Below are 23,437 nucleotides of genomic sequence, written 5' to 3' on the forward strand. Positions count from 1 at the left end.
TTTATTTATTTTTTTCCAGCCAAATGAAAAAAGACAGATTCCTCGTCGTGTATATATATATATATATATATATATATATATATATATATATATATATATATATATATATATATAATCTTTTTTTATACCGTTAAAATTTTCGAATTCGAAAACATGAATAGTTAGACTGAATTTTATGGAATATTATTACTTGGGTTATGTTTCCCATACCTATCAAGTGTTATATCAAGCCCCAAAACAAAAAAAATTGTATTATATGCAGTGACTAATATGCACATCCCGCCCGCTCTCCTCGATTCCCGCTTCGTAGCTCCTACACCCAGCTGATTTGACGTTACATATGAGAAGCCACGCCGACAACACACACACACACACACACGTGGCAATATGGCAATGTCCTAATGTCCTCATGTTACTCTATTCGTTATCCATTATTCTTACCATCCTGCTTCATTCCCATTTCCTCCATTCATTATCCACTTTCTATAATTATGTCCTATATTATATCCATTTCATCCATTTACTATCCATTTCCTTGCTATTTCATGTTTTAATCTCATTCCCTCCATTAATTATCTCTCTCTTTCCATTGTTGACCAATAGCGTGGCTTATAATGTGACCTCAAATCAGATGGGTGGAGGAGCCGCGAAAGGGGAGCCGAGAATCGAGGAGAGCGGGCAGGACGTGTGTATTATAAAGAGAGTGCCCAACTATTATACATATCAAGTGAATTACACGATCAGTAAGTTACAGTATGCGAAAGAAAATTATATAGACCACCTGCTAAAGAGAATGATGTAAATCAACTCCTAAAGATGCCATTGGCGAGTTGTTTACTTAATTCCCAGCTGTGGTCACTGATCACGGCGAGGCGCGTCAAACACCATGAGTGAAAGTGGGGCCATTCACCTTTTCCTGAGGTCTTGTTGCAAATGCCTACTCTGGATCAACCCACGTTAGGAATCTCTGGTAAAGGTTCAGTATAGCTCAGACGCCTTGCTTTGTGGACTATTTCTTTTCAAGTTTGTTCTTTGCTGACGTTTTAGTGTTACGAAAGAATATTTTCTATTTCTCGGGCTTTTAAGTTACGTGTCACCTTAACTGAAGCGTCAAGCACCACAACTTGATAAGACCAATGAAATTAATTCGCTGTCTGACCTGGCTAATCTCTCTCTCTCTCTCTCTCTCTCTCTCTCTCTCTCTCTCTCTCTCTCAATACCACCCACTAGTATAACTTTCCATACATGTATATTATTTTTTTATTGATAGTAAGCATTAACCATATATATATATATATATATATATATATATATATATATATATATATATATATATATATATATATATATATATACCACCGGCTCTTGTCAGTAGGGCATGATATGACTGCGTTGTAGTAGTATACTCACTGTACTTCACTTCTGTTTATTTATTTATTTAATTAATAATTTTTTTTTTTTACGCACGTTCAATTATTACTAACTTATTGCTTTTGAAAATCAAGACATCGTGACAGAAACAGTTAGGTTAGGTTTGTATTTTTTTTAAGAAGTCTAAGGAGACAAAGTGTCATATTTGACTAAGCTAACTTAACTAAGCACTTTTAACTGCCTTGTCTTGCCATTTTGGACCCCTAAGGTAAATTAAAGTAATCTACCATTTTGTATACTCCTTAGCGGAAGCAGAACGTGTTTCACCCATATGGACCTCAACATAAGGTAAACATTAATTTCTTTCTGGATAAAATGAGGCTAGAAATGCTTCAAATAGTGGAATGTAGACCCTGCAAAGAGTTATAGTCAAATGTAGCATAAAACTTAATTGAGTATATCAACAGTAATATTTCAGCCTCCAAAGTTAGATGTGATGTGACTCTGTGATCATGTGATACAGAGGCAGATAGAGGCTTATCTGTGGAGGAATGCCCTGCCTGCCACTCTGGTGATTATGTACACAGTAACCTTTAATGTATCATCACTCATCAGGCTTTGCACTGCTTTATTCTCACTCTTGGCCATTGATGTAGGGCTTTTGGATATTAAATAGATATAGATTTTGTGTAGGTGTTCTTGTTAATATTCTTATTATTGTTACTGATAGTCCTAAGAGTATGAAGGATGTGTGATGCCTTGTCTGAATCACCGTGTCCGGATTATTATTATCATTGTTGCGCCGTTGGCCTTCCCAAGGCTGTCAAGAGACCGTTGGCTCATGTAAGGCGGCACAACATGGACCCACTTCCCTGAGTGAGACTGGACTCGGTGTGTGTGTGTGTATAGGCAGGCCACTCCTTTTCCTCCCAGGTTCCCAGGCACAGGAAAACACTATTCTTCCTCCTTTGTATTTAATTTACATAAAAGTTCTGGCACAGGTATAGCTTGTACGGGCAAGAGGCGAGGAGGTAGTGTGAGGACTTCAAGGCTCTTGTCCTGACTGACTAGTCCCATGCAGCTACCTCACCACCTCGTCTCCAAACACACACGTATGCACTCACATGAACCTGAATTCAACACCTGAATCACACGCTCGTAACACTAAACACACACACACAAACTTGAATCCAATACCCAAACCACACACTCTTAACATTATTATTATTATTATTATTATTATTATTATTATTATTATTATTATTATTATTATTATTATTATTATTATTGCTGCTTCTGTTGAAAAGTAGTTATCAAGTATTTTGAAAGCTTTATGTGTTCTAGTTTTATTTCTCTTCTGTGAAATTATCAAAGCTTACTTAGATGAAGTAATAAATGAAAAAGTGCACCAACATGATACTTTCACTAACTGTCAAGGGGTGAGATTTTCTCAGGGTTAGGTTAGGCAAGGTTAAGATAGATTACTTGTAGAGGCTAGGAACTGTATAAGTGAGAGCCCATATCTGTTCAGTAATGACTGCCCATTGTTCTTGACCTTGGGGATGGGATGGGTGAAATTATAAGTTCCAGTGTCTGCCCTAGATAACTTTGCATGGCCTTGGTCACCAAGCATAAGACACACATTAGTCAGTCTCTCACCTGACTGTCAGCTGCACACATGTCAATGTGCTTTATATTATTCTTGAATGTACATTTTGTATTTTGTACTTTTTTTGAATATATACATATATATAGTTTTTTTTTTTTTTTTTTTTTCATGACCGGTTTCCCTATTATATTAGGGCTAGGACGGTGCCTCCTGACAGAGGAGTCAGGAGGACTTTGGCTTTGGCATTTGGGAACCATTACCCCGAGTGGATGCCCTTCCTAACCTCGGACCGTGGCCAGGATTCAAACTCGTGCGCTTGAAAACCCTGGGGCCCACAAAGCACACACGGTCCTACTGCACCACGGCCCCCTTTTCTTGAATATACAGTATTCCTCGAATTAGTAAGTAAATAAAGGCCAACTAAAAGTACCAAGGAAAATTCTAAATTAAGTATGCATGTACTTGCTTGTTGTACTCAGACCCAAGCTTGATTTTCATGCATCAGGTTGATATTCCCCTTCAATATGACAGCCAGGACAGGATGTCATAGCATATCTCATTATGGGAATGAATAAATAAATATATATATATATATATATATATATATATATATATATATATATATATATATATATATATATATATATATATATATAGATGTAGAGCCTTACTCTACATCTGCTGGTCACCTAGAATAAGACTAGCAGGGAATACTGTATTTTACAACCCAGAGTATGGGAATCTAACATTCTTACTTACAAATGGTGACCTGATTTTTTCTCTTTCTTTTACAGTTGATATCAATCACAGAATGAAGATAGTGAGAACTTCTTATCTGACCTTGGCAGATAGCAATTATCATACAGAATAAGTCCTTACCGGCTGGTGAGACAGACAGATAAACAGCTTCATAGCACAAGGTAAGACATTCATAAAATTATGTCACCTGTTAATGGTAAAATGTAGAGATCAAGTCAGAAATTTAACTTTTGTAACAATTTTCCCTGATGCAGAGTGATGCACTCTGTTGTTTGCTCTTACTTTCTTTTATTAGTACCTTTTTTTCATCACTGACACCATTGTGGATCACAGAGATATTAGACATGAGGTCAGTATTGAAAACTGAACTTTTTTCATGGCATTCTTTTTGCAAATTATTCTTCCTTTCTTTAGCCAGTGGCAGGCCAAGAAACTGAGTGTGGGTGACATACAAGTCTGCGAGGAAATTGAGTGATGACTGCAGCAGCATGGGTGCCTCGGAGCAGAGCAACCACACACCAGACCCATCACCCAATCATGACGCACAGTACATTGCCAGTCTCGACCTGGGCACCACCACTCTTCGATGCTTCATATACAACAGAAAGGCACAGCTCTGTGGCCGAGCAGAAAAGAAGGTTGGTGTTTGCCTTAGTTCAACTCAGTATTGTATGTATGCTGCCATGTACTACCTTGCTTTTCCAGTTGTGTATAGTCCTATGATATATAAAGCTATGTGTAATAAGTCTAGACATGTACTGTATAATATTATTGTTCCACTAGATAGCTTTCAGTTTATTTATTTATTTATTTATTTTTTTTTTTTTTTTTTTCTTGCAAGAGGACCACTGGCCAAGGGCAACAAAGGTTATAAAAAAAAAAAAAAGGGCCACTTATTGCATTGGACATGTTGAGTTCTAGGTTGCTCAGCAAATGTGATATAATTCTCAATTATATTACATAGGTATCTAAATGCTCGTGATTCCAGGTGACCCTCCTGTACCCGGCTCCTGGGAGGGTGGAGATGGATCCTGAGGAACTGTGGGGCAAGTTTATGGCAGTCATGAATGCAGCAATATCCAGTGAGTCATGGAGCAAGGGAGACAGGGAAACAGGGAGCCTTGGGGTGATGCCATGATGGGGTCTGGGAATGCTTTGGATCCAAAACACTTGCAATTTCAAGAGATTATAAACCAGGGCCTTATGGCTAACATTGTTTATTTTTTGTTATTACAGATTTTTTTTTTAATATGCAAATCTTTATAGAAAAATATGTAGCACCAAACAATCAATAAACTGCTATTTGCTTAGAAAAAAAAATCTTGGAAACATAGAGGGGCACTGACCTCTGCAGCCTCAGATGACAATGATTTAATCTATGGTTATGTTATCAAGAACTGGTAGTCTGTTGCTGCTTGGGCTGAGACAATTTTTATTGGCTGAGAAGCAAAGGTAGTGTTATCTCATACTATGGTTAGCCACATCCAGGCTACCATGACTGGAATGCTAGTCAGATTGTGCTGATAGTGCTTTAACTTTGTTATCTCAACTCTTCAAAAGTTTATCAACTTGAGTACAAACCATCTTATATTCGCATATTTGATATACTTATAGGTTGGCTAAATGTATTGCATTGTTTTATAAGACAAGTGTAATTGTTTTAAGAGTGTACTAAAATATCTTTCTTACCTCTATAACTCAAGTTTTGCAGCATCTAGTAAGATGATATAGATCTAGGTATGTCCAATAACTTTTTTCTGTTTCTCCAAGATGCTGGAGTGAGTCCAGGTGATATCCGGTGCTTGGGTCTGAGCACGCAGCGAGCCACTTTCATCACTTGGGACCGCCGCAATGGGGTTCCCTTCCACAACTTTATCACATGGAAGGATATTCGGGCTGATGCCTTGGTTAGACACTGGAATTCGTGCCTCACTATGAAGGTTAGCTTCTGTCCAAGATAGGTTTGTTTGAAAAAACCTGGAGTTGTTTTATTGAATAATTGCTTGAGAATTATTACAAGATTGGCAGATCTAGATGTAATTTTCTTTCACCAAAACGTAGTAACTTCTCTTATAAGTTCAAACTTTACTCATGCATTATTAAGCTCTGTAATACTCATTATCTTTGCTTTCTTTTCTTTAATCATATTATTTCTGTAAATGTGTGGCCAAGAATTTAGCTTATGCAGGGAATTCATGGATTTAGTCACAGATAGGGGCATTAAAGGATACCACACATATTTCAGGCAATTCGCTTTGGCAGCTCACTTCTCTATTTGTTTGTGCGAAGCAAGAGGTATCTGGCCGCCAGCGTTTTGAAGTTCATGAACATTCAGGTAAAACTGAAAAGGAAAGTTAAGTATATAGTCATATTCCTAAATGTGTTGCATCTCATCTCTTTACTGTTAACTGGTTTTAGTGGAAAGTTTGGAGATTTTGAATATTGTTTCTATGATGTTAGTAATCATTTTAAAGTATTGTACACCATCAGCAGTAAAATATATACATAAGAATTGTACTAATCATTCCTCTGATTCAAAGATTTTAATTATTCTTCAGAATGCTTCTCCTCTTTTCCCATTGCATAGAACTTAAATGGTTATGACACAAACACCACTCACTGCAGACTGATGTAATGGTGAATGTATTGTAACCTGTATATATCTGTATTTTATTGCTATACTGAATTACCAATGTGTGTTTAGATTATCACTTATTTTCCAGATGCTATTTAATGATCACCTTGCAGGTAAACATGCGATTGAAGTGGGTGCTGGAGAACAATGAGATGGTGAAGCATTTGGCTGATGAAGGTCATGTTATGTTTGGCACCATTGACACCTGGCTGATCTACAGGCTCACTGAAGGAAAGGTGAGGACAAATCTCTTCTGTGCCTGTGCTTATTGCATTCACAATTATCCCTTCATGTACTGCAATCTTACATTACATTCAAGAATTTTCAGATGATCTCTCATTATGAAACATTGGACTAACTATTCAAGATGTGTCACTGATCCTCATAAAGTGAGGACAGGAAGACTTTCTCTTCTCCATCAGTGGACAAAGGGTTAAGGGAGTGGTGTGAGTGAGTGTGAATGATAAAGTTTTGTGCAGTTTTATATATTTTGAAGGAAAATGAAAGTCAGGCAGTGAACGTAACAGTAATATTATTCTCATTTCGCTCAGGTTCATGCCACAGATTACTCCAATGCTAGTGGTACTGCTCTTTATGATCCTTACCTGGAGGACTGGAATACCTTCTTCCTAAAGGTGTTTCAGATGCCCAAAAGTCTCTTCCCAGAACTGAGGGACTCTGTTGGAGACTGGGGTGTGTGTTCAGCCAAGTTCTTTGGTGTCCCCATCCCCATTACAGCTGTGGTGAGCTCCATGTCACCTTTGTACCAGGTGTTATTTAACTTGTTTCTCTTGTCTTACAACAAATAGCATCAACTTTTGGAGGTTTTGTCTCCTTTTTAAATTGTGTTCTTTTGTGTTTTTAGTTACCATCGTTCTCTTACATACCATCGTTCTCTTACACACAATGATTTTTTAGATTATGCCCTTTTTAGCTTCTTATTTCTAAGTCTCCTTATGCACATTTAATTTTTCTCCAATGACTATATTCTTTTCTCTTTTCTCTTTTCATGCAATGTGTGTCTCATAACCCTTAAGATTCCCCTTTGTCCTGTCTGTATTCATCCTTACACAATCAAGCCTAACTAAAGTAACCAAATATTACCCACCTTAAAGATGGCTTGGATAAGTAATCTTCATTTAATTTAAATTGATGTAGAAAAAGAAAAATTTTTGTTTTCCTCAGGTATCTGATCAGGGAGCCTCCCTGTTTGGGTCGTGCAGCTTTGAGCGTGGTGATGTGAAGGTCACCCTCGGCACTGGTGCTTTTCTTGATGTGAACACTGGCAGCAAGGCTCACACTTCTGTAAAGGGTGGATAACGTCTTTTATCTGTGTTATGATCATGTTTGTTGTAATCTTGCATTTATCAGCCATTTTGTATTGGCAGCGATAACAACGCAAAATTTCTAAATCAAATTGCTATTATTTTACAAACATACTTGATATAAGAAATATTTTTGTATTATGTATAAATAACTCTGAAGAAAAATGCATCAGTATATTCTATTGACAATATAAATTTTGTTCTTGTCAACGTTCTGTCTCTGGTAGCAACCTTTCATGGCCAATTTATTTATTCAGTGTTTCCATGTTAAACTTAAGTACTACATGTCACTGTGATGCATGGCTTTTATTCCTTTATTTTTTATTGTTTCTGAACTTTATGAGTTGGAGGTCCAGAAATTTTATGAAACAACATATGATGCATTGAATTTTTTAATACGAAATTTATAAACATAATTTGTTGTGTATTATGGGTTACAGGCATTTATCCAGTACATGGCTGGAAGGACAAAGATGGGCTTGTCCACATGGCTGAGGCATCATCAAATGACAATGGAACAGTGATTGAATGGGGACAGATGATTGGTGAGTGGTCAGTCACTGCTCTGTAAGCTGCACAATTATTATGTGCTCATTCTTTCTATTCAAGTTTTTATTTCTGTATATGATGCAATATTGATAGATAAAAAACATATCTGTGTAATTTTTATTTCTTCAACTGCAGTTCTCATGATTAGCAAATCCTAAATTGTTACTTTTTTCCACTAATATTAAGGTTTGTATGAAAAGGCTTCAGAAACCTCAGAATTGGCTTCATCTGTGAAGGGATCTGAAGGGGTCTTTTTCATCCCTGGCTTCCAGGGTATACAGGTCAGTATGTGTGAGTTACAGAATATTTGCCTCATGTCCTCATTTTAACTGGTTTTGAGGACCACTAGAACTTGAACTTAATATGAAATGTTATACAGCAGAGGTATTGAATTTGATTGCTTACTTTAGAACTTTAATGATTCCATCCATGTGTCGACCACCAATCCTCGTATCAATAGTACTTTTAATTGGTATCCATCCTTCCAGGCTCCTGTGAATGATACTACTGCCACTGGAGGTTTTTTGGGTTTGAGTGCATCCACCACCCGAGCCCACCTTGTCCGAGCCATGCTGGAGTCCCTCGCCTTCCGCATCTACCAGATATACCGGGCCATGCTCACCGAAGCTGACCATGAATTGCTGAGTCTCAGGTACTGAGCATGCCATTGTTATTACAACAGGCATCAGTCTTTCTGACTTTATCATCTTAGAGGGAGTAATTCGTCATTATTATTCAGATCTTAAAAAGCTTCATAAGCAAGCTTATTTTGCATACACTATGCTCTCCATATAAACCATGCTTGAGAGCTTTGAGATACAAGTGTTATGTCTCATGTTGGTAAAGACAGCAGTTGCTGAACTTTCTCACCACAACACAAGTATTCTCAATGCCTCCTTTATATATCACTTCTCAAAAACAAAAACAATTCTTCCACTTATTCTATATAGAAAGTTTGAAGTCCACATCCTTTTTTTGTCAAGTGTATAGGACCATATGGCATGACTTCAGTGATTGGTTCAAATGAAATGCTGCATTTTGATCTGATGCACTTTCAGGCTTTTAGTTTCCATTCTCTTCATGTTTCTTGTGAGTTAAGCATCTTCCTCAATTTTACAGCAAATCATCTATCTACTACATATAGTATCTCAAAATAGATAAAAGGCAAAGTTTGACTATTGTACATATAAATATATTGATTTGAGTATAACTGTGATAATAATTTTCTTTTCTCCCCTCTCCCCCCTTCCTCTGCCTGCCACTGTATTTGACGGGATCAACACTGGGTATTGTAATCTGTGTGCTTGCCAACTGTGGTGCCTCTGTGGTTTGTGATACATTATTTTTTGTTTATTGCTTATTCTGTTTTGCTTGAAATATGTGCTACAATTGATTTTATTATTTTCTTTCTTTTCTTGCGATATCTCTCTCTCTCTCTCTCTCTCTCTCTCTCTCTCTCTCTCTCTCTCTCTCTCTCTCTCTCTCTCTCTCTCTCTCTCTCTCTCTCTCTCTCTCTCTCTCTCTCTCTCTCTCTCTCTCTCTCTATATATATATATATATATATATATATATATATATATATATATATATATATATATATATATATATATATATATATATATATATATATATATATATATATATATATATATATTTATTTATTTATTTATTTATTTTTTTTTTTTTTTTGTGGTATGTTATATTTACTTAATGGTATGTACTCATTGTCTTTGTTTTCATTTTTTTTTTTCTATGACTGCTTGCTTGTTTCCCCAAATTGTATGTGTGGCATCTGATTTAATATAATAACATCTGACATTATGGATGATAACATTTGATTGTATGAATGACATCTGGTTGCATGCATAATAATGTTCACTTTGTTTTTTGTATTATTTTGATGGTACATTTGACTACATCTTTTTATTGCATGTGTGACAACATGTATTCAAATTTGTTTTACTTTATCTTATTTATTTTTCTATTAATTTTTCTTTTCTTATATTTGTTTACTTTGTTTTGTTATGTTATTTTTATTTTATTTTATCTATTGGTATTTATTTTATTCATTTTCTCAATTTTTTATTATAAAATTATTTACTATTAATTTATTCATTTATACATTTTTATTTTATTTATTCATTTTAAATTATTATATTTGATATTGTTGCATGATCATAACACTGCTTTGTGGATCCTGACATGCTGTCTGGATGCCATGATGCTCAGTGAAAAATCTCCCCTTAGAGTGGATGGAGGAGTGGCTCAGAATGACTTCCTGGTGCAGATGATTGCCACTCTTACAGGCAGGCCAGTGGAAAGGCCCAAGTCCACTGAAGTCTCTGCTTTGGGTGCTGCCTTCTTGGCAGGGATGGGGGCAGGTGAGTAGTGAGTAGTGAGGAGCAACTCCATCGTTGTGTGCTGATATATCTAAAGAACTTTATGAACAATGCATCACATAACACATGTACTTAGAGAGTTGCCTCTAGTTACTAACATGAGTGTATTTATGTGTGCATGTAAAAAATTATTAGGATACAGATTGTATTTTCAACTGTAATTCTTTATTAACTTTGACCATTAGGTATTTGGAAGTCGCGCAAAGAGTTGATTCCACTGAGGGAAGTAGAAAAAACCTTCCACCCCCAGTTTGAGCTGCAGGACCACCTTCTGAACCAGATGAAACAATGGGAGAAAGCTCTGCAGCGCTGCACCAAGTGGCACTCCAAGAGTGGACTGAACAAGGGTCAGTCCTAGGAGAAGTGTTATCTTTAGTTATAAGGTTAGGTTAAGGCTGGCTCTCCATCATGGACGTGAGGGAGACAACTGCTACTTCATGCATTTTCAAAAATAACACTCCATTGCCCCTCACCAAACCTTTGTGCTCTAGGTCAGCTGCATATTGCTATGTAGAATTGCTATTTCCATCCTTTATCAATAATGGAATTTGAAAGTGTGTATGATGTAATACATTGCTTTGCAATCTACCTCATGGGATCACTAATGCATGGTTGAGCTGGTTTCATCAAAATTTGCTGATGTTACAGCATAGTCCTTTTAAGTGTAAGCTTTCTTTTGTAATTACACTGCTGGAAATGCTTATTAATGTGACTGGTAACTAAAGCATATGCATGTAGATGCCTTGTCTCAGTCTGGTATTAATGAATCTTAGTTTATATATATGTTTTATTCCTAAAATAAAAAAAATGAAGATATAAAATGGGATAAATGATAAAACATGAATTCTTTTAATTCAGTGCATATTCAGTGTCCCAAAAATAATTTTCTGTAAATTTTGTTCAGAAATGTAAATGCTGCATGTATAGATGAAATCAAAAGGATGGTATTTGTTATGTGTTGCAATGAAAATGTTTAAATCCATTACAAAATTAGGTTTTCTTGTATGTTTGTTGGTAGAATGGAACTTGGGGGTATCCTGTGAGCACTATTTCCTCTCATTGGCAGAATCCAAGGCCCCCAAGGGCAACACAATTTGGGAGGCAGTGGGGCAGAAGAAGGAGACTATGTTACTCCAAGGACGGGAGGGGGAGGGTGATGATGACCTGCCTGATGTGAACTATTATGAGTCTAGCACCTACCATGCTAGTCAAGCATCAAGAAAGGAAGGCAGAAAATTTGCTACAGAAAGGAATATGATTAATTCTTTCTCACTTGTTCTGAGTGCTATATTGTTTTGCCTGTTGAGTTCATACTTTTACACATGGCTGTAGTGTCAATATTCTCTAGTCGTTGCCTGAAGCATCCATCCTTTTGAAGTGTCAGAGATTTTTGAAGATCAATGTACATTCCTTCTAAGCTTCAGGCCATTGTAGAAGCCACATGTGGTGTTCAGAGGTCAAATTGTAGATTATACAAGACTTTTCTTATAGTAATTTCCTGCAGTTGAGATATAATTGCTTCTGATGGTGCTATAATTGGTGTTAGGGACTCATTTCTGCTTCCAATGACTCTGCTTACAGCCTCAGACTGAAGTTTTCATTTACAGCAAAGAATTATGCTTTGTATGTAGGTAGGCATCTTATCTTGGCTATGCTCTTTGAAGATGAATGTCAGCCTGGTTTATCAACACATTCAAAAATATAGAGAAAATTGTATTTTGATTAAACATTTCCATGTACTGTATCATATATATTTATCAGTAGAATATTTATTTGGAAGTTCTCATATGCTTGCTCCATCACTTTTCAACATTTGCACGGACTGGGTACTAGGCAGAGTTGTAGACCAAAGTCATTGTGGTGCATCTGTTGGCAATACTGAGATTACAGATCTTATGTTTGCTGATGATGCAGTAATCTTTGCAGAGTCACTGACTGGAGGTTCTGGTAATGGCTCTAGAGACTCCATGAGGAGGCGAAGCCCCTGGGAATCCAGGTTTCATGGCTGAAGACCAAGGTTCAGGTGTTTGGAGGCTTACTGGATGAAACAGTACAGTCTGTCCATGCTTGTGGCGAGAACGTTGAGATCTCAGAAAGTTTCACATACCTTGGTAGTATAGTGTATAATGATGGTGGGTCGAGCCAGGAAGTTGTACGGTGGATTGGCCTGGCTCACGGCATTATGCACTCGCTCAACACGAGTATTTGGCGTTGTCGATACCTGTGCAGATGAACAAAGATTTGGATCTTCAAGCCACTGGTGATCCCTGTCTTATTCTGTGATTGTGAGACATGGACACTGAACACCAAGCTGAAGAAGCAAGTTGATGTCTTTGGTACTAGATGCCTTTGCAGGATCATGGGGTACTGCTGGTATGACTTTGTGTCAAACCAGTGATTGCTCCGTGAGGCTGATTTGAGGCCGATTGCCAGGATAGTCCATCAATGCCAACTGCAACTACAGGCATGTGGCATGCTACCCGGAAGCTGATCTTGCATACCGGGCTGTCTCCGAAAAGGATAACCCAGCATGGAGGAGGCCAAGGGGATGTTCACAGAACTCATGGCTTTGGCAAGTCGATGCCTCCTACTAGGAGTTATTTGGCATGGGAAGGGAGCCTGCATGGAGACTCATGAGGCATGACTGCCTGGAGTGGCACCATAGGATAGGCGAGATGACACACCCCCCGGCGTATACCCTCCATGAATGATTGATTGATGTGCAGTATCTGATATACATTAGTGAAATGCTTATTTTGGAAGTAAATTTTGGGTGATGATCAGTACAGTGCAATGCCTTCTTGCCCTCCAATCTACACCTCAGCATTTTTCTTACCAAAACTTTCATCTCTACTCACACACACACACACACACACACACACACACACACACACACACACACACACACACACACACACACACACACACACACACACACATATATGTTGCAGCATTATTTATGTGACTAGGGTTCACTGTAAATGGGTTGGTGGTGATGGAATTATCACACTTGGCCCACAACCAGGAAGAACTTGGTTCTTATCTCTATTTAAATGAGGGCAGTACAGGCTTTGGCATCTTTCTTTCTGTATGCTCTGTAACAAGATGGTTTTGTCAGTATACTATGTTATTGGGCTTAATAGTTTTATTCTGTAGTGAATTCATAGGCTGGTAACAAGAAAGATTATCATTCTGTGTATGGCTGCTAACATAATCATTCAAGTATCCATGTGTATATCAACACTTTTAAGATTAATGCTCTATTGTCTACTTGATGAAAGCAATCATGCTATGTGCATTAACAAGTTTCTGTTAATTTGTAGTGTTCAAGCTGATGATACTTTACCTACTTTTCTGTTGGTGTATGTTATACTCATCCCTTAGATTTACTATAACATTGAAAGAAGGATACATATACTGTTATATTTTGGCTGTGTTTAAGTTTTGTATGGTTTTATACATAATACCTTTTTATTATGTAATGAAAATTGAAAGCAAGGAATTGAGTACAAGTATTATATATTAAGATGCAAATGTATGTGGAGGTACAGTTTGCAGCAGCTATAAGACAAAGATTAGACATCTTCACAAAACTACAAATACTAATACAAGTTCTAAAGACAGAGCTTTTGGAAGCAGGAATTAATTGTGTGTAGCTTTAAGACTTATTGAAGTTGATAAATCTATATTTCTACTTTTGTATTGTCAACACTTTGCTTTGTAATTTTATATGAATTTACAAGTGTATATATAATTTGTCATCTAAAGATTTTGGAATTAGCATTATGTAGCTGTTTTAGGATACACCATTGATATTCAGGAGCTTTAGTGGACCTTAAACATCTGTGCTAGTATAGGGTTGAAAATGGAGATCGGAAGAAATTGGTTCACAAATGAGCAATGGTAACTGGAATATATTTAGTAAGCAGATTGGTTGTGCTGAGTCAGTAGGAAAATTTTAAAAGAGAAGTGGTATGTGTGGATTAAGGTAATATATTGATATAGATGTGCATGCTTCCATTGTATCCTTAAATCTCCTGTCTCAGGACTTTGGTGTGTTTGAAAAAGAAATGAGAGGATGGTGCTAGAGGAAGGCAGCTTTTTTATTATAGTTGCCTATATCATATTTAGTTGTCAAACCAGTACTATCATGTAGGAGAATCAGATTGAAGAGGACTTTTCAAGGCTTATTTTTGTATTTATTGGATGTAATTGGTGATGCCACTGTTTACTTTAATTATTTTGTGAATCTGTAAATTGAAATGTAATGTAACTTATGGAAGTGCTTCAATGAAATCACTTCATGAGGCAAAAATATTTGAAAAAGTAATTTTCTTTAACTCAAAAGGTCTTCCAAATACAATTCTTCTGACTCAAGATTGGGCTTAATTTTTGTAATTGCAACATAGGTGAAGAGACACCTTGGAAGACAACTTATTTGATAGTTTCTAGAAAAAAAAATAATTAGTATGATAAAAGAACACTAATTGTCTACTTTATAAGTGTGTAGTGAAGATTATTACATGTCTTTCTTAGTACAAAAACAAAGATTGGATTAAGACATTAGACTTCATAATGACTAATTTGCTTTAAATGATTGTTGTGCACAGAATCAAGAATGGATCATGACTCCTTAAACATGAAGGAAAGTGTTTCAAACAGGATTAGGTCAGGCGATTGAAACAGTATATAATAGTGTAGAGATGTGTAGCACTCTGAAAAGAAAGATACAGGTTGATTTCTGAGCATTTTACTGTCTGTACCCCTTGCTTAATTCTAGAAAGAAAGGTGTGGATTGGTTTCTTATTTCTCTCATACTTGATGATATTTGATATGATGTTTGCATAAATTTATCACAAACAATTGTAGGTGCAGTGCTTAATGTTAGAAACTATTCCAATATTTTAATTGGTTGCCAGAATCCTTAAAGTTTTGTACATCTTCTAAAGCTGTAAGCAAGCAGTTTTTGTCAGATTTAGATTTTGCAGATGATGTTTAAATAACTGGTGTGATATTGAATTTCTAAATTATCAAAGTTGTGATATTACATTGTAAAAGCAAATATTTCTGCTCATTATTATAATATCGTGGCTTCGTGATTGTTATGTTTGTACTCATATAATGTTATATTTTTCTATATACAAAATAAGCTACAGTTTATAGCACAAATCAAACAAAATAAAATTTATAGCAAATGCATGTTTATTTTTGCAAGATTCATTAAACATCCCTTCCCAAGGAGATTGAATTCAACCTCCTTGTTCCTTCCCCTTAGACTAAGCATTTAAACGTTGAAATGAGTATAAAAGTACTATAAACATCTGCGCAGAATTTATCTTAAGATGAAGATCAAAGGGCAGAAATTGGAAAGCTTGCTGCAGTGATGACTCATGAAACTGATAGTAGATGAACCATTTTTGATGCTGTTGACATCTGTGTGAGTGCAAATGGTGAAAAATAAATAAAGTATGTGTATTTTTCTTAAATTCTCTCTTACTGACAATATTAATCTTCAACAAAGGATATATATTGGTACCAACTCGTTCGGATTGGTATGGATGTGGCCTGCATGGCGCTCAGCTGTATACAGGAAGCAAGATAAACTAAATCCATCACATGTTTCTATTCATTGTAGTGTAGAAAACTTGTTTGTTTTGCAATAATCATCTGTGAATAGGACAAGTGTAATCCTTGAGGCCAGAGTGGAATGAGTGTGGACAGATATCGATCCCTGGGGGTCGGGACGCGGGCGGCGTGGGTCTGGCGGCGCGTGCGCAGCATTGATCCCGCGCGGCGCCTTCGTGCCGTGTGTCCCTCAGCTCTCCCGCCATCTTGTCAAGCTGTTGGGCGTGTGGTTTAGCCTTGTACTTTCTCAAGCCATGGCTATGGAGACACAGGCTCAATCCAAGAACCTTGAGAACGTCAAGAAAGAGCCGCAGACGCCTAAGGCCAATGAAAACAGTGATAACGCCAACAGTTTCCGTGGTGGCGGGCGAGGCGGCAGAGGAGGATTCCGTGGAAACCGGGGTGGCGGCGGCGGCCCTGGCGGCGGCAGGGGCGGTGGACCTGGTTCCGTACAGACCTCCACCCCGGTCCCAGGTGGTATCGGTAGCCTGGGCGCCACCAACCAGGGCATCCCTGGTGGCATAGGATCTCTGGAAGGCAGTCGCGGCGGTGCCCACAATGTCGGGCGTGGCGGCGCCCACCATGCCAACAGCACCCCGGGCCACGCTCCTAACAGCAACGCCGCCAACAACGCGGACTCTAGACCTGACCACCATCGGGGCGGTGGCGGTGGTGGTTACTACAGGGGCGGGCGAGGAGGTCGAGGGCGTGGAGGAGGCGGCGGCGGCGGCGGCTACGGCGGCGACAGGGGAGATCGAGGACAGGTGAGCGGCGTGCGGGGCAGGGCGGGGCGGGGTTGAGTGTAGAGGAAGCCAGGCGGGGCAAGAAACGAGCGTCCAGGGGTTGAGGCAAAGGTGTGACCGGTGAGGTGTATATGTCACTGACCTTGTGAGTAGTATTATCTATGTGCAGTGTGCGAGGGTCCACAGGTGTTGCTTGATTCGGTGATGCCCTTTGTTAATGATCAATGTTAAACTAACTCTGGGTGAATTTTTTTTTTTTATTTATTATTTTTTTAAGCTTAAAATTCACTCATATATTGAAATTTGAGTTCCTATTTTGAAGATTAGTTCACTTGGAGGGAAGAGAAGGCTGCAGGTTGTTTGTGGTCCTCCAGGTGAGGCATGAACGTGGGTGCCTTATGGGAGTTGGGGGTGGATGTTTGAATTCGTTAGTAAATGCTTGGCTAATCTCAAGATGCAGATGGTGTTCCTGCTATTGAATGAATCTAATTTGAATCATTTTAATTCACTAACTGCATGCCTGTGTGGAGCTTCACCGCACTTGTGGTGTATGACTTGTGTGGCATTGTGCTGGAGACGGATGTTGAGGCTTACTAGTACAAAGTAGGATCAAGTTGGGCAGAATTATTTGCTAATGGAAGTTGTATGGTTTTGAAAATGTTGCTTGTATGTCGGTGATAATGAATCTGGAATCCCTTATCGAGTGTGGTGTGTCAAACTTTACATGTAGACAGCGGCTTTCTCAGGATGGAGACCTCCCCTCTCCCATCCTTGAGTCCTTGTTTCTCTTTGACCCTTTGCCTGCAACCACCATTTTCCAACCTTTGCACACACCCTGTCTACCTCATGATTACTGTCAACCTTCCATTATAGTAAACCATTGTACTGATCCGTAGGGTGTTGTTCGCCATTCAGCCTATGGTACTCACAGTTTTTTAATCATAGTATTGTCAACAAATAGCATTTGAGAATATTCTGACTATTTCATTAAATAGCAGAGGATACAAATAAGTATTATATACCAAATCAAATGAAGGCATTTCATGGACATGTATGATGATGTGGCATATCAGGTCGGACGACGTTGCCACTTGACCCACCCGAGGTGGGATTTTCCCTTGGGGAAGAGGGGTAGTCAGGTCACCACGTAGGTGCAAATTGACTCACTTCTCATCTGGTTGCTGTGATGGAAGGACACACTGACGCATCCCCTTCTTACTGTGTGTTGTACAGCCAAACCAAAGAGTTTGTCTACAGAATTAACAGATAATCTTAAAAGTAAAACCTTGCAAGGACCATTTTTACCCACAAATCAAGTGAGGAAGAGGACAGCAGATACAGCTGGTATGTCTGAAGCCATGGGGAAGATGATCTGTCCCAGTGCAAATAAGATATGCACCACAGTCTTATCAGGGTTTCCTTTTCCCACTCATTATATTACACTGGGTATCTCGAGAGGACATAATAGTAAATATTAGGTAAATTATCAGCCTCATTTGCACTTTTATAACCAGCACCTTTACTGTATTTAATTTTAATTTACCCATGGCATCTTTATTTCTTGTCCTACATACCTTTTTTTTTTTTTCCCACGAAGTCATGCATTAAATTGAATAAAGAACAGTTATTCTATTTTCCTTGGAGTAATGAGAGATATGGCAATGTCGCACATTATCCGCCTCGCCCTACAAGTCAGTACAATTTAGTTTTACTATAGCACATGTGAGTTGTTCTCTCATAGCATTCCACTCCTGGTGTTTCCACTTCTACATTTATCAGTTTCCCCATTGGATGATTATTCCTCCTCTATTTGTACTTGTATATTCCTTGATTCACCATATATATATATATATATATATATATATATATATATATATATATATATATATATATATATATATATATATCTTCACTGTTTTTGTAAATCCTTTGCTCTTATCATCTCTTCCTCACATCCACTTGTTTGGAAATTCAAGACTGGCTTTGCTGCCTTTCCTTGTACTGCAAAATAGTTATATTCTGCTGGGTGTCAAGCCATGTCATTGCTGGGAATTTTGGGAGTTGACTTTATTGATAGAAGATAGATTGTCTTTTCAACCAAATTGCCGTGAAAATTATAGATGTATACAAGTAATTCTTGATGCATGATTGGGTTATTTTTCCTAAAAAAAAATCAAGTCATAGAGTTGACAATTGTATAGTGAACTTTACTTTAGAATGCATAAAAAATAAGAATTTGTTCCAAGTCCGTTATACATGTACCACATCAAAGCCTGTAATAAATTGGGAAATGTGGTATTTGAATGCAGTTTATGCCTAAGGTAATGAAGCACATTTCATAGATAAAGTAAACACAAGAATAAAGCAACTAAATGAAATTTTGTAATTACTCATCGTAGTGTCATCTAACTTCAGAGACTGGAGCTCTCTTGCCGTAGTAACCCCCTCAGTGGATAAGGGACATTTTGATCGTGTGTGTGTGTATAGAGAGAGAGATGGAGACGTATATATACAGTAAGTCCTCCTTATACGACACTTTGCTATCCGGTAAATTCACAGTTACGGTGTTTGGTAATTACTACCCTCGATTATATTTACAATAAGAAAAATTCACAGATATGGTATCTGTTAATGTTTTGTTTACACGGTACCATAGTGCCACCACGCCGTGCGGCCACCACCTAACAATCGTCTCTTCCTGCGTTTCTCACTGAACATAAGTGAAATCTGAAATCCTCATGGCGTGTTTTTTGTGGATATTATGAGTAGTGGCTGAAATCCCTTCTGTCCCTTAGCCTCAGGAGAGACATCATCTGATAGAATATGTGGCGAGTGAAAGGTAAATAAAAACATTTTGTTTAATTCTTTTGCGCAGTACTTTTTATTCTATTATATTACTATTTTCATGTCTGTAGGGGTGACTTTCATTGTGCTGGAACACATCCCCTATTAATACATTATAATGGGTTCAGTATACGGTAATTTCGACTTGCAGTAAGGTTTTCAGGAATGCATATATACTGTACCATATAACGGATTTTTTTTTTTTTTTTTTTTTTTTTTTTTTTACGTAGGGAAGAGGGTCAGCCAAGGGCAAAAAAAAAAAAAAAAAAAGTTAGAAAAAAAGCCCACTTGAGCGCTGGCTCTCCAAAGAGAAGAAAAAGTGCCAAAACCGTCAGCCAGAATTAGGGGAGCAAATGCCTCGATACCTCCCTCTTAAAAGAAGACAAGTTGTAGGAATTTGGAAATACAGATGCAGGGAAGGAGTTCCAGAGTTTACCAGTGAAAGGGATGAATGATTGAGCGTACTGGTTAACTCTTGCATGAGAGAGTTGGACAGAATAGGGATGAGAGGAAGAAAGCCTTGTGCAGCGTGGCCGCAGGAGGAGGGGAGGCATGCAGTTAGCAAGATCAGTAGAACAGTTACCATGAAAATAGCGATAAAATATAGAAAGGGATGCAACATTTCGGTGGTGAGAAAGAGAGTGAAGACAGTTAGTCAGAGGAGGGGAGTTGATGAGACGAAGAGCTTTCGATTCCACCCTATCAAGCAAAGCTGTGTGACTGGAACCCCCCCAAACATGCGAAGAGTACTCCATACAGGGACAGATAAGGCCCTTATACAGAGTAAGCAGTTGGAGGGGCGAGAAAAACTGGCGGAGACGCCTCAGAACACCTAACTTCATAGAACTTACTGTATATATATTAGAATTAATTCAATATACACATTGATATAATCAGACAAATGCCGTAACATTTTTATCACTACTCTTAAAGCCAATTATGAAGGCAGTATGCTTTTACACACCCACCTTCATCGCCGACTTCCTTTGACGAATTGTAAATTGAAGAATGGAATAATAAAACATACCTGTTGCTGTCCCAATGTTTTTTATAGTTTCATAATGTTGCTTTTGGTTCCTTTACTGCTTTTGAGAAGTTTTGCTAATTAGTCTTCTCAAATAATTAAGTATATCCTGGGAGTGTAAAAATTCTGAAGTGATTTGATTAGTTACTTTATTATGTTATGTCAGTATGCATAGGTTATTGCTGAATATAAGGTCATTGGCTCAGATTCTCATAAAGTTTGATTACCAATGTACAGCCTGCAAACTGTCCATTCTTTCTCAGGTGGGGAAGCGGCCTCCTCTGGGTGGTCTGAAGGTGTGGACATATACAGTTTTCTGAATGAAGTATAGTATTCATGTTACAAAATTGTGCAGTTGATCACATTCAGCATCCTGATAGTTTGCCACCTCTTTGGCACTGCCTGATTCATATTGCTGAACTGTTCAATTGTTTTCACGTTGGGCTAAGTGAGACATCACTATGTAGAAGTCACGATGCATGACGTTGACAGTTCTACACACATCATATCACCTGGATTGCGACACTTCCTGTGACCATGTGTTAGAATTATCCCAGCATTGATGGCACTATGTTGACCAAACTGTCCCTAATTATTCTTGCAAAGACTTCTAATGATGACCCTTCCCTTCATGTATCATTGTTGGAACCAGTATTACATTCTATTCTTTAATATTGAGATTCATTTAGTATTTGGTAATTTTGTGTTATGACATTATTGGGAAGGCAATTGTGCAATGTCAGCCATCTAGAAGCACACGATACCGGGATGGATTTGTTGTGATTGCGTTATACTGAAACTCATCAGTTGTTGCCCTGAGTGGATGAAATATCCAGAAATTTGTGTAACATGACACAAGTGTACAATTTGCTTGGGTCGGCTTACAGAAATGCAATCTAGGCAAATTGTAAGATTGATATCCGCATAACGGTGAGGGATCGTTTTCAAGGCTGCATGATTCTGCTAACACACGTCCACAAAAGTGTTGACCTCATTTGTGTCTTGTTGGCAGATTGAGTATGTACTGTAAGGTTATCACATCACAGTGTTAGCTAATAACTGTTAGCCTTAAGAGATATTACACACATATAAGCTTTTAAACATTTATTTGAAGCTCAAAGAAGGATTGTCAAGAGAAGGCAACTTCATTCATGTATTTACAAATATTCCCTTATATCTTAGCCATGTAAGCCTCAAGATCTTTTAGACAGAAAGCTAACTCACATCACATGACTGGATTAGAGTGATGTGCTGTATTTCTAACTGTACTATATGTCATAATCAGGTACAGCTTATATGATACATGAGATACTTGACAATGATCGAGAAAAAAGATTGCATAGGAAGTAATTTCATTGGTAAATGAATGCAAGGGCAGGTATTGTCAGAGACATGATGTGGTTGTGGCTTGGTCCTTACTAAAGATTGAAGTCCATGCTCTATTTCCTTCCACAGGACAGAATTATTGAGAGACTGAAGCAGTTGGCTGGGCCGCTGATTGACTTGCCACCCCGTGAGGAAACTGTTCGCAAGTTCTCCAACCATTGTAGATTGTGGGTGGGCAACCTGCCGTTGGACATAAAGGAGGATGACGTTAGAGAACTGTTTAAGCCTTTTGGAGAATATGATGAAGTGTATTTTGACAAGAACAAGGGATTTGCCTTTGTTCGTATGGTAAGTGTTTTTTGAATAATTTTTTCATAAATAAATAGCAATGTAGTGGGCTAATATCACAATGTCCTTGAATACCATTTTCTGATCGCTAATCCTCTTGTCTGACTTGCAGGACTACAAAAGCAATGCAGAAAAAGCACGCCAGGAGCTCCACATGAAGGATTACAAAGGTCGGCAGCTAAAGATACGCTTCTCGTCTCCTGGCACAGCACTCAAGATCCGTAACCTTTCAACGTGGGTTACTAATGAGCTCCTGGAGAAGGCATTCTCGGTGAGTGTAGGAAGTTAAGGGAGTGCAGGCCATGGGCTAAGTTTGTGCTGGGTTAGTGAATAGCTTTCACTTAGCTTTTTAAGTATTTAATCCTTTTCTTTTGGTGTTATATGTACAAGAGAAAAAAAAAGAAAAACAACTAGATAAGTAATGCTAGTCATCTTCCCTTCTTTCCCTTTAAGAAAAAAAAAAAATCCATAGGAAGAAATAATTCTGGTTTGAAGGTGCATTGAAACTTCATTCCTTCCTTAACTCTTGCAGTAAAGAGGTGGACAGAATAGGGTGTACAATGAGTACAAACTTGAGGGCTGCTATGTTACAGGAGAGGGGGGAAGAGAGGCAGCTAGCAAATGCAGAATAGTCAGTATGAAATTACTAATGTTGTCAGTCTTTACTTATTTTCCAATTTTTTATGCACAGGTATTTGGTGAATTGGAGAAAGCCATTGTCATCACTGATGAGAGGGGGAGAGCCACTGGAGATGGCATTGTGGAGTTCTGCAAGAAACCCTCGGCCAACTTGGCTTTGAAAAAGTGTAACGAGGGTTGCTTCTTCATGGTTGCGTGAGTATTGTTGTCTTCTCTTCTGTCACTTTGAAATAACGTCAGT

The 23,437-nt window shown here is 38.0% G+C and overlaps 2 protein-coding genes across 26 annotated transcripts in view; both read left to right on the forward strand.

Annotated features, from left to right (window-relative positions):
• The first annotated feature begins 304 nt into the window (after positions 1 to 304).
• Positions 305 to 15,842, forward strand: LOC123507914 (putative glycerol kinase 5). Of its 11 annotated transcripts, XM_045261248.1 has the most exons (18): positions 305 to 743; positions 850 to 970; positions 2,373 to 2,483; positions 3,174 to 3,381; positions 3,775 to 3,900; positions 4,154 to 4,377; positions 4,728 to 4,821; positions 5,510 to 5,679; positions 5,985 to 6,074; positions 6,488 to 6,610; positions 6,926 to 7,117; positions 7,560 to 7,686; positions 8,140 to 8,244; positions 8,435 to 8,529; positions 8,737 to 8,900; positions 10,478 to 10,629; positions 10,833 to 10,994; positions 11,714 to 15,842. In XM_045261248.1, the coding sequence occupies exons 6-18, from the start codon at positions 4,228 to 4,230 to the stop codon at positions 11,977 to 11,979; spliced, it is 1,890 nt and encodes a 629-aa protein (XP_045117183.1). In that variant the 5' UTR covers positions 305 to 743; positions 850 to 970; positions 2,373 to 2,483; positions 3,174 to 3,381; positions 3,775 to 3,900; positions 4,154 to 4,227; the 3' UTR covers positions 11,980 to 15,842. The 11 variants fall into 11 exon arrangements, with proteins under 11 accessions (XP_045117183.1, XP_045117180.1, XP_045117178.1 ...); XM_045261245.1 differs by having other exon boundaries at positions 305 to 976; XM_045261243.1 differs by having other exon boundaries at positions 305 to 970.
• A 583-nt stretch (positions 15,843 to 16,425) lies between these two features.
• LOC123507911 (hrp65 protein-like) overlaps positions 16,426 to 23,437 on the forward strand; it is a 29,835-nt gene continuing 22,823 nt past the window's right edge. For 7 of the 15 annotated variants that reach the window (XR_006675820.1, XR_006675821.1, XR_006675822.1 and 4 more), the window contains exons 1-5: positions 16,428 to 17,036; positions 21,147 to 21,179; positions 22,339 to 22,557; positions 22,670 to 22,828; positions 23,249 to 23,391. Coding sequence is in view for 9 of the 15 variants with exons in the window: in XM_045261233.1 (XP_045117168.1) it covers positions 16,527 to 17,036; positions 21,147 to 21,179; positions 22,339 to 22,557; positions 22,670 to 22,828; positions 23,249 to 23,391 (1,064 nt within the window). In the remaining 6 variants the exon portion in view is untranslated. Of the gene's footprint in view, positions 17,037 to 21,146; positions 21,180 to 22,338; positions 22,558 to 22,669; positions 22,829 to 23,248; positions 23,392 to 23,437 lie in introns of all 15 variants that reach the window. The other 8 variants (XR_006675819.1, XM_045261239.1, XM_045261241.1 and 5 more) reach the window with 3 other exon arrangements.

The sequence above is a fragment of the Portunus trituberculatus genome, chromosome 23, assembly GCF_017591435.1.
Source record: "Portunus trituberculatus isolate SZX2019 chromosome 23, ASM1759143v1, whole genome shotgun sequence".
Lineage (NCBI taxonomy): Eukaryota > Metazoa > Arthropoda > Malacostraca > Decapoda > Portunidae > Portunus > Portunus trituberculatus.

Bases quoted from the DNA above. Each gene is read 5' to 3' on its own strand.
- LOC123507914 (XM_045261245.1), top strand. From the start codon at position 4,228: ATGGGTGCCTCGGAGCAGAGCAACCACACACCAGACCCATCACCCAAT. The intron at 6,611-6,925 runs GTGAGGACAAAT...CATTTCGCTCAG, and splicing joins ACAGGCTCACTGAAGGAAAG to GTTCATGCCACAGATTACTC. The intron at 8,901-10,477 runs GTACTGAGCATG...CATGATGCTCAG, and splicing joins CATGAATTGCTGAGTCTCAG to TGAAAAATCTCCCCTTAGAG.